This window comes from Myotis davidii, unplaced genomic scaffold (genome assembly GCF_000327345.1).
Source record: "Myotis davidii unplaced genomic scaffold, ASM32734v1 scaffold964, whole genome shotgun sequence".
Taxonomy (NCBI): Eukaryota; Metazoa; Chordata; class Mammalia; order Chiroptera; family Vespertilionidae; genus Myotis; species Myotis davidii.
Window position 1 is genome coordinate 2546684 of NW_006298351.1, and position 11618 is coordinate 2558301.

General features: G+C 41.1%; 2 protein-coding genes across 2 annotated transcripts in view; one reads left to right on the forward strand and one right to left on the reverse strand.

Annotated features, from left to right (window-relative positions):
* Positions 1-10205, reverse strand: part of NDUFA8 (NADH:ubiquinone oxidoreductase subunit A8) — a 13971-nt gene extending 3766 nt beyond the window's left edge. The window contains exons 1-3 of the mRNA XM_006774006.2: positions 10024-10205; positions 3699-3862; positions 389-554 (exon numbers count right to left, since the gene is read on the reverse strand). Of these exons, the coding sequence (XP_006774069.1) occupies positions 389-554; positions 3699-3862; positions 10024-10074 (381 nt within the window). The 5' untranslated portion in view covers positions 10075-10205. The remainder of the gene's footprint in view (positions 1-388; positions 555-3698; positions 3863-10023) is intronic.
* Positions 10206-10251: 46 nt separating this feature from the next.
* Positions 10252-11618, forward strand: part of MORN5 (MORN repeat containing 5) — a 23954-nt gene continuing 22587 nt past the window's right edge. The window contains exon 1 of the mRNA XM_006774007.2: positions 10252-10405. Coding sequence (XP_006774070.1) covers positions 10359-10405 — 47 coding nt within the window. The 5' untranslated portion in view covers positions 10252-10358. The remainder of the gene's footprint in view (positions 10406-11618) is intronic.

Below are 11618 nucleotides of genomic sequence, written 5' to 3' on the forward strand. Positions count from 1 at the left end.
TGTTTACCGTAGGTATGTTCCTGAAAAATCTGGCATAACCCCGTTCCTATTTCCCCACTGAATTCCACCATAACCTCAATGTTTTCAACCAACAATGTGTCTGTCCCCTAACACTTTGTTTATCCTCATCTACTCCCTTCTGTTCTTCAATTAGTTAATTACCCACAAACAAATCTGCACATGCTGGAAGATCTATTTAAAGGAGCATCTCTGTTAAACTCCCTTCGGGACTGTGCATAATCACTCCCTAATTAACCTGTTAGGTAAATTTGGATTTCTCACATCATACCTGTACTCGCAAAGAACCCTTTTCTGACCACCTCCAGCCTTAACCTCCCCTTAGTGGGAAAGTGAGCAGAGTGAGACGCCAGCAGGACACCCTTTTTACCTTGGACAGCTCTCCCAGGTCAGGGCGCACCCAGCCCAGCTTGTCCAGCACACACTCGTCAAACTTTGCCTGCTGTTTGCGACAGCGACGGAATAGCTGCAGGCCACTATAATCAATGCAGGTCCAGTATTCTGTAAAAGGTTCTGCACAGTGACGCTTTATCTGCCTGGAAAAGAAGGGTAGGTTAGGGGGGCTCTTCGCAAAACAATGAAAAACAGAAATGTGGGGGGAAATAGGAACAGATCTCCTCACTTGAAGCCTATTTATTCTTTAGATCCAATTCTAAAGATTATCAACTTAGCAAGTTTAGAAGAGACAGAGGCATAAGCAGAGATGGGCATGCAGATAGAAGTCAGAGGGGAAAGATAATGGCAAAGGAGACAGATTATAAAAAGCAAATACACAAACTACCAAGCAGAAGATCCTGGGAGCATTCAGGTTAGAGGCAAAATGCCCTACACTCCTCAAAAGCTCAAGGTCCTCATTCTATTAATGCACAGAACAAAAAACAGATTACTGTTGTCAGTAATAAAGTTAAGTTATATTTGGTGCTCTCTACGAAGAAGCAAAGTAGCATATTAATTATTTTGCAGAATTCCCCTTCTCTTACTGTTCAACTCTCCTAGTAATCAAGTAAATGCAAACTAAAGCATAAATAAAATACTGTTATTTTATGTAAAAGCCTTACTTGAGGCCATGAAAGAAATGCAGAACATCTCCTGTCCCAAAAGAATAATTTTGAACCACTTGCTTGTCATATTCCAAGACTCTAGCTACACCCAACATAGGAATCTTATTTATCATGGCTCAGAAACAACCTCAGAGATGGTCTACGGAAACAGAAAAATCTGCTTTGTATTTCTGCTCGGTTCCATTGGTATCCGTTTCTTATGTACCCTTTGCAGGTATTCTGAGTATAACAAGTATAACCTTGGGGGTGATGGGGTGTGCAACAGGAAGGAAGGACTATGAAAGCCCTAGGGAACTCTTCTGATTTACCTCTAGCCACACCTGGCTGGATTTCCATGGTGCACAAAAGTGATTCGCAAGTGATACTGCAAATCACTGTCAGTGAGCTAGTGTTTCCAATGGGAGTTTTGTAGAAGAAGGTCTGCAAACCACTACTCTGGTACTTAGTCTCTGTTCTGGGCTCTGGCACCCTGGCACCCGTATCCTATAGTCATCTACCAATACCTACAAGAAGCAACTTCAACAATGAGAAATTCCTCTCCTGGAGGCAATTAGACACCTCAGGAACTCGTGAAATTCAAATATTTCCCACTTAAAAAAGAAAAAAACACACACAAATATTTCCCACTTCAATGTACTACCTCTGTGCCAAACGAGAAATGCTTTGACAAAGTTCTCTCAGAAAATAAAAAAAACTGGAAGTATTTAAGATCTTGCTTCCTGGCAATGTTGTCAATTTTGGCTCAAATAAACTCTTAATAAAAAAAATTGAAGAAAAATTAAAAAATAAGCAATGTTAGAAATCAAATCAATGCAAATTCAAGCAAGAATACCATTTTGTACCTACCAAATATTTATACAATATGTAATGCTGGTGAGGTATACCAAGATTCAGTGCTGAGGATGTAAAAATGTTTAAAGCCTTTTATAAAATAATCTCACTGTTGGGAAATTTATGTCAAGGAATTAATTTAAAAATGAAAAAGATCTACACACAAAGGTAATTACTGCAGATCTGTCCAAAACAATCAAAGCTGGAATCAACAATGATGTTTAATAATAGGATTTGGTCAAGTACATTATGGTTGGTTTATCCACCAATAGAATATTATATAGTCAGTAAAAATGATGACCATGAAGAGAATATAACAACCTGAAAGAACATTCCCAACAGTTTCAAGTGAAAAATCAATTTTAAAATGTAGACACACTATTTTAACCACAAAAATATCTTTGCATGTGGACAAAGACAGCAGAAACAAAAAAAGAAAACCAGCCATTATGTGACAAAATTTGATTTTTTCCTCTAACGTCATTTAGCAGACATCTGTGGGTTTTGCCTAGCCAGCAGTCATTCCCCATTCTTCTGTAACATCCTTCTAATTTTCCTTTGGGAAACAACCCTTCCTATCTCCCAGCAATGTGGTTTAGATGAAGCTAAGTCTACTCCCACTTCAGGCCAGACCAACCATAGCATTTATCTCCTGCAACACAACTAATTCAAAGATAAGCATATGAAGTCAACCAGCCAGGCCAATCAGAGTCAGTCCAGGGACCTCTGCTCATATTACTGAAAAATTGGCATTCTGTGGCTACATCTGCTAAGCAAGTGGCATAGCAGCTTGGAAAAGCTGGTGCCTATTTTTGCTATAGCAAGGAAAGGGTCTCTTTGAAAATAAGTTTGACAGAGAAAAGCAGAACTAAGAGATTGGGGGAGGAGAGGAAAAAACATCACGTTGTTGTGAAATTATTTAAGGCCTTGAATCCAGCCCTGCCCAATGCCAGTCCTATTTCTGGACTTAACAGTTGCATGAGCCAAAACCCTTGGAGTTAAATTCCAATCCCTTTTAGTAGAGATCTGATTAATATGGCTGTTAAACCATTTTTCTACAACTACAATTTGGATTTTTTTACTTATAGTATCAAGCACAGTGGCCTACCCAAAACTGAACACACTTTTCTTTCCATCCTGTGTGTTCTGTAGTAATGGCCATGATAACAATCTGGGGATACCTGCTAGCGAGCACTGAGCTGAGTTGTTCTTATGTGCCTTTTCAAATTTTTCCTAACAATTCTGTATAAGATAGGTATTATTCCATAATTTGGAAATTGAGATTCATGAAGATTAAAAACTTGCCAAATAATAAAAACAAATTCAAAAATGCACCACCTACTCAGAAATCAACTTTAGGCTTTCTGCTATGAAGCACAGTGGCCTACCCAAAACTTGACTCTGAACACACTTTTCTTTCCATCCTGTGTGTTCTGTAGTAATGGCCATGATAACAATCTAGGGATACCTGCTAGCGAGCACTGAGCTGAGTTGTTCTTATGTGCCTTTTCAAATTTTTCCTAACAATTCTGTATAAGATAGGTATTATTCCATAATTTCGAAATTGAGATTCATGAAGATTAAAAACTTGCCAAATAATAAAAACAAATAACAAAAATAACTATCAGTTATTGTGTACTTACTTTGGTCTCTCTGATTTCAAAGACTTGCTCTGCCTACTAACATTAGTCACTAAAATGATCCTTTCCTTTAATTAGCTGATGTTCACCGAGATACATATACCTGGATGGTTCAATCAACTAGGCACTGATGTGCAAAGATTTTTACCTGAAGAACTGCAGAGCACACTGGTTGACAAGCTTGCCTTCCTCTAAACACCGCCGCGGGTCTTTCTCTTCCCAGCGGCACAGCATGAACTCCTTGTTGGGTTTGTCACACTGAGCGCCATAGTGATGGGCCGCAGCTTTAAGCACAGCTGAACTGACTTTCACCTGGGGAAAGGAGCAATGGGAGAAAGACCACAGATTTGTGAGTAGGACATGGCTTCCTCAACTTCACCTCAGGCTTCAAAACAGAGGGGACACAAAGATAGCTGTTAAGACTTTGCCAAAAAAAGTAAAGACAAGGGGACTGCCCTAATGACCCTTGATGATCTTATCTACACTGCTTTGGAGATCACAAAGCTCTTTCACATCCATGGCTTTATACACCTTCATGGCCCTCTCATATCCCCATTTAGACATGGAAATGGCAGCCCTAACAGAATCCTTAGTCTGTAGAACAAAGAAGGAAGCTCTGAAGAAAGACGGAGGCTTCTGGGTGTAATGGGAGAAACCAACCCTGGGAAGCTTTTATGAGTCTCCTCTCCAGCACCAGAAGTGATAGACTATCAGAGTGTACAAGAATATTAGCTAATACCTAACTAATACAGGTGCCAGAATAGTAGAGTATATCTAAAAGTAGAGATATCTTTCTACTGAAAGATATCTAAAATCCCCAGAAGATTGCACAATCACAGAAGATGAGAGGCTAGAAAGCATCAGTACGATCATGTCATCCAGCAAGTTATTACTAATAATAAAGTACTAAAAAATGTGAATTTTTAAAAATTATTGAGTATATCCCAGGTAGCATCCCTACAACTGCCAGTCTCACTTGATTCCAGTACTTTCCTGAGGCACCAGGGCAGCTACAGCGGCTCACAGGAACTGAGCAGCACCTGGCTATCCACCAGCTGCTGCAGGCACGGCCTGCTGGCCTTTTCGGTACCTTTGCTTGGGCCAGTACCACAATGTTTTCATTACTATAACTTATCAGAACACTTTGTTGTCTGGGAGGACCATCCTTCCCATTATTCTTCCTTCTCAAAATTGTATTGGCTATTCTTCCAGACGAACACCGCCCTCCACACACACACAAAAAAATATGCAATGGAACTGCATTAAATTTAGTTATATATTAAATTAAAAGAGCATTTTTACATTATTGGGTCTCTGTTCAAATTTTCCACCTCAGAGTCTTTCTCTAATCATCTCATGTAAGCTTGCATCAGTGGTCACTCTATGTGTGACTGCTAGAAATGTAAGGTCCAAGAGGATATGGATTTTTCAACACAGATCCAATAAAGATGTCAAACTATAGTGAAATTGTAACATTTACTTTGGTTCACCAAGCACCCAAAATAGTGTCTAGCAGAAGTAACTGTTGAATATTCACTTCTGTGCCAGGTATTGGGGATACAATAGTTACAAATAAGGTAAGAATACATGAATCATGCCTTCTCATCCAGAATGCAGTATGTCACTACGCTTATTCAGGTCATTCTTGTGTCCCTTGGTTAGTTTCCTTCACAGAGGAACTCCGCACATTTCTTGTTCATTCCTCAGTACTTTAACAAGGATCTTTTTTTCTATTAGATTTTCAAATTGGTTACTGTTTATGTGTACACTGCATCTTCTCTCTAGCTATACCTTACTGAACTCTTGTCAATTCTGATGCAAAACTCAAGAGAATTAATGAAAAAAATTCTACTTACAAATAGAAACTGCTTCCTCTCTTTTCTGGTATTTACCCTTCCTTTCTTGTTCTCTTTCCCATCTTATTGCTCGGACCCAGACCTCCAGGATGGCACAGATGAACAGTGATGGTGGCAGCACCCATGCCTTTTTCTTAATTTCAAAGTTTGGAATGACATTTGCTGCTAGTGTCTGCGATATTGTTGTTTAGATTTTCCTCATTAAGAACATTTCTTTCTGATCCTAATTGGTTTTGTTTTACTGATGTTTTCTCCATGAGGAAAGACTGAAATGTTCAGGTTTCCTTTTCATTAATCTATAAATGTAAGGCAGAGCATTAATAGATTTTCTAAAACTGACCCATTGTATCTAGAATAAAATCTAGCTCTCACAGTATATTATGTTTTAGGATACCACTGGATTTTATTTGCAAATATTTTATTAAGGAGTTTTATGTGAAAATTTTATAATTATTATTTCTATAATAAAAATTATATAATTTATTTTATGAATTTCACCCAGCTTAGCTTATATTACTAAACTAAAAGGCAAAGAAAGATGAAGAGAGTAATTCATCTATATACTACAGAAAGAGGAAAATAAAGTTATGACTATGTCTATTAATATTACAATTGTTACAATTATCAAAGCAATTACTTACTTATGATATAAGTGAAATTTGCCATGGCAATGCTAGTAAATTTGTTTAAAAATCTGTAAAATTTTTGTATTAATAAGTGTTTATTAAGGTTAATTAAGTGGTACACACTTGTTTTGCTATATTACCTATAAAGAACTGGAAAAATAAAAATCAAGACGCAAACTTTTTTAAAACTTAATATAATTTTAAAAATTAAGCTAGCTATATTTATATCTTTGTCAAATGCCTTAAAATATCTTTAAATGGCTGATTTAATAACTCAAATGCCTTCATAGCTATCATGCCCCAAAAGACAACGGAATTCTTTGCTTTACTTTCCTATAAAAGTCGAGGTCCTACCAAAATCTAGATACACCCATGTTGCTGAGCATGTAACATATGCTATCACAGGGAAATAAAGAATGAGAGCCACACACTGACTCTAACCTGAGGAGAAAAAGATGTGCTCAAGCTGACATAGCAGGTCAGTGGAAACCACAGAGCTGGAATCCAGAGAATGACCTCCAACCAGGCCTCTTCCCATGACATCACTATCACTGAGGTGGCACAGAACTTCAGAATGTCATCATCTCCCCTCACCTGCTTCTTCACTGAGACTGATGAATTCCAACAGAAACAACATCCTTTTTCACAGCTGCTCACTGTGAATACCCTATCAAATTCATTCAGCTCCCTTTGTCTCACAGAACACAGAACTTCAACCTCCTTCCTCATTTATCCTCACAACAGCCTCACTGCACAGGTTTATGTTCTCTGCAGGTGTAGAAAAGAGGCAGAAAAAGTCTTACAACTACAACCAATCATCTAGTCCTGTTCTCTTCCTTAAACCACGTCAGCGCCTCTTTTTATAGTACGTAATTTATACTATGACTTATATTTTACTTAATTTCTGTAAAATGAAGAATAATAGTACCTATTTGATAGAGCTGTTAGGATTAATATATTGAGAACAGTGCCTAGCACACAGAAAGCACATTATAAGTATTAGTTTGTGTTTTTTACGGAAAATTGCCAATGTGTACAAGGATCTTCCAGCCCAAGCTGCTGACTACCTTCTCCATAGGGTGTACCATCACTCAAAAGTCAGTGAGGTCCAAAATGTGTTTAACTTGCCTCTCAATCTCATCCTCCTTCTGGCTTCCTCGGTCCCAATGTCAGGCTGCAAATCTGACATTGACTCCTCAACCTTTCCTGCTTCTGATACCTAAGTTTTGGCTAAGTCTGATCAATTCTAAACAAATCTGTTCTTTCCTCTCTATGCACAGTCACCAAATAACTGTTGGGGTCAACAGCCACCAAGACTAGTCTCCCTCTTTTTCTTGTCCTCTCTTCAATCCACTCTTCACAGAGCTGTTGTGGTGATCTTCCTAAAAGACAATTCTTAGTTTACTCTGCTACTGAAACAAATTAACAAAAGCCTGGAAGGATTCGGGTTTAACAGAAGCATAAAGCCTAAACTTCCTGTGGGTACTCAAGCCTCTGGATCCCAATCACCCATGACGCTTCAAACGGGAACTTCTTGCTGTTCTCTCAGAACACGGAACTCCCTGGTCCCAGAACCCATTTTTGGACCCCTGCCTTTTCCCATCTCCTTACCTTTGCTCAGATCCTACACTCGCTCAGAAAGCTCTTCACTCCATCTCTGCTTATAATTCTTACATTATGCCCAAGAAGTGTTTGCTCTGCTCCCTTTATAGCCTCAGGAAATTAATTCTACAGCTGGAATCACTTCATCGTACAAATAAAATAACGGTGTCTGCAAATGCTAAAAGTGACTAATCAAGGTAACTGAGCAGTTAGGACTAGAATTTAGCGACAACTGCAAATCATACTCTCTTAAACCACGTCTGCCCCTCTTCCATAGCATTTAATTACACTGTCTTTTATTTTAGTTGTTTATGTGATTACCTGTTTCTCAATTTAACTGTGTGAAGCCTAAAGGCAAATGTATTCTAGATATAGAATACTTGCAGAAAGTGAAACCTCAGATGTTTGTGGTACCAAATTAAAGTTCCAATGAAAAATACAGCAAGTTGAGAGCAAGCCAGCTTCACAGTGGGGCAAGAAACAAAAGATTGACTGTTGGCAGCACTCACCCCCCGCCTCCACCTTTTAGCAAATTTCACTTTATGATAACATCCCTGAACACAACTAAAAATTTCTTCATCTGAGAAAAAAAAGTTGCCATTGTCACAGCCATACAAGATTAAGTGGGGTAAAAACACTTAATACAGTGCCTGGGATATAATTTCTGGCACATTAATTTTAGTCTTGCTGTTCTCTCCTTCATTGTGGCCTGATCTTTTCTTCTGCCTGACCCTGCACTCCTCTGCCTTAAAACCTTCCACCTCCCCAAATCACATGATGAAGCCTAAAGGCAAATGTATTCTACATATAGAATAGTTGCAGAAAGTGAAACCTCAGATGTTTGTGGTACCAAAGTAAAGTTCCAATGAAAAATACAGCAAGTTGAGAGCAAGCCAGCTTCACAGTGGGGCAAGAAACAAAAGATTGACTGTTGGCAGCACTCACCCCCCACCTCCACCTTTTAGCAAATTTCACTTTATAACGTCCCTGAACACAACTAAAAATTTCTTCATCTGAGAAAAAAAAGTTGCCATTGTCACAGCCATACAAGATTAAGTGGGGTAAAAACACTTAATACAGTGCCTGGGATATAATTTCTGGCACATTAATTTTAGTCTTGCTGTTCTCTCCTTCATTGTGGCCTGATCTTTTCTTCTGCCTGACCCTGCACTCCTCTGCCTTAAAACCTTCCACCTCCCCACATCGCCTCACCTCCAGGATAAGGTCCAAAATTCTTAGTCTGGCCTTGTGCAGGTTGCTTCCCAGTCCTGCCTCAGCCCAGCTACCTCTTCCCGCTCAGCGACTGCTGCTTCCCACCAACAATTGATTGGCTGCCTCCTAGCACTTGTCTTCCTAAATAGAAAAGGGTCTGCCCCAAAGAGTCACTTAAAAGCATGGCTTTTAAAATCAGAGCTGGGTTCCTATCCCAGCTCGTCCACTAACTAGCCAGGTGACCTTGGGCAAAGCGCGTCCTCCCTCATGACCTGTTCCTAACTGACAACATGGCGAGACCAATCATATCCCTCCTCGGTGTCGCTGGAAGGATGCTCGGAAATCCCACCTGGCGTCTGGGAAAGGCTTGCTCGGGTCTGCTATACTTGGTATTATACTGTCTTCACTTCCAGCGCTAGCTACCCTGTGCTGTCATTGCTCCTCGAACGTCTCCTTATTAGATTATAAGCTCTATGAGGGCAGGGACATTGCCTGCTGTTTTCCAGTGTATGCTCATACGGCAATTATTCGAACTGTACCTCTTGAATAACTGAGTGCTTTAAATGGCCTATTGCCGAACACCTCCCCAGAGCTGTTAGCAACTTCACTCTCCAAAACCATCTCCTTTTCCTGCGGGTTTCCACCTCCATTCTAATGCACTCTGCACCGACGATGCTACTGTAAGGAGCCTCTCTCCTTCCCCTGTGAGCAGCCGGGGCTGCATACTTACTTCGCAGGGAGGTCTGAGTATTAAGTGACATGAAGTAAGTAAAGTGCCCCTGGTTGGTGCTTAATAAAAAGTACCCACTGTAACTTACAGTCAGAAGCAGGTCGCTGGGGGGCTCGACGCCTTGGCTCATTTTCTGTCTACAGCCTGGAATGCCCTTCCTCTGAGTCCGGATACTGCTCATTTTGGGCTGAATTGTGTCTACCCTCCCCCGCAATACCAAAGTCCCAAAGCCTAGTACCTTTGAATGTGAACTTATTTGGAAATTAGGTCTTTGCAAATGATTACAATGATGCCATTGGGATGGACGGGGGGTTGACCTGTTTGTGTTGGGGGGTTGGGGGTAAAGGGGCCTGGGCCCAGGGTCCGCTGAATTAAAGCGGGGCTGGGCCCAGGACCGGGAAACTTCAGCCACATGCCCCGCTTGCCTGCTTCCCGGACAAGTCTCACCTCCTCCACTTTCAGATCCTCCAGAGTAGGGAGCTCCACTATCCCCGGCATGATGTCGGTAACCCCGACCCGGACGAGGCAGCCGCAGCCGCGTCGCCCCCGTCTCCTTGAACTCCCCTTCCGACCGCGGAAGGCCGCCTACAGCCTGCGCATGCGCAGCCGGCGGCACGCAGGCGCACTGCTCTGCGCTCCTGCGAGCCAGGGAGCGTGCGCAATGCAGGAAGTTAAGCGACCGCGTTGGCTCCGCCCACCCCTCTTGGTTGTCATAGTGAGGCGGTATACACTGAGGCTCCGGGGTCCCAAGGCCTGGAAACTAAGCTAAACTGGCGGGCGCCATGCAGTACACGGGGAGCCAATATATTGGAGAATTTGTAGATGGGAGGTAAGGGCCTCATTTCATTCATTATGTCTTGAACATCTGTGCCTTTTAAAGGGAACTTGTAGTAGACACTTTCACAAACTTTATCTCTTTTAACCTTCAGAACAACAATTTCAGGTAGGATTGTTGATTCCCATTTTACAGTTCAGTAAAATGAGACCCAGAGAAGTGAAGTAACTCGCTCAAGCGTCAAAGCTGAGATACATTCATTCCATATATATTTGGGCCGAGGCAGAGGCAGTGGGTCTGCAGGAAATAGAAACATGTAACGGTTTGGGGATTTCATTGCCAGGACTTGGCAGTTGATTGGCTCCTAGTCCTCCTCACAGACTGCTTCCAGTCCCAGCCTAGTGCCCAGCTCCAAACTTTGGAGAATTCTGATACCATTTCATGAAAATTGAGAACTCTGAGGAGGGGCTGCTTTGAAAAAGAAGAGGGTGAGTTCCATTTTGGATGAGCTGGAGATGTCTATAGAAGGTTTATAGAAGGACAATGATGTCCAATTTGCAGTAATAAAAAGGGGAGCTAATCTCAGAGAAGGATTAGATGGAAACTATGCTTAGAAATGATGTGATGGGATTAAGCAAAAAAGAGAAAAGGATCCATGTTTATTAATTTTTCCTGATCACAAGCCAAGTACAAGAGCAAGAATTAAAGGAAATATAAACCTAAAAAAAAGAAATTATGTGATCTCAAGCAAAGTGGTAGTAGAAGAAGAAAGATTTCTTTCTCTTTTTACTTCTTGGCATAGAATAAAGGCAAAACAGTTTTTGAGCTCTTAGTATATGCCGGGCATTCTGCTACAGTTTTGTAGCCATCATTTAATTACCGCAACACCTTTAGGGGGTTGTAGTCATTATCCCCATTTTGCAGATGAGAAACTGGCTCAGAGAGGTGAAGAAGCTTGCCTAAGGTCACACAGGCACAGAGAGGTGTAGCCAGGCTTGGACTCCAGGTCTGCATGACTCAGAAGCTGTGCTTTAACCACAGTGCTTTTGCGATTTGGGTCTGGGGCTCAGTAGCATCTGTCATCCATTCAGTCTTCTCACTGACCTTTCTGTTTCCTTCATTTCTTACTCAGTAGATGTTTGTAGAGCATCTGTTTAAGAAGAAACATGGCCGAAACCAGTTTGGCTCAGTGGATAGAGCATCGGCCTGCAGACTGAAAGGTCCCAGGTTCGATTCCAGTCAAGGGCATGTACCTGGGTTGCGGGGC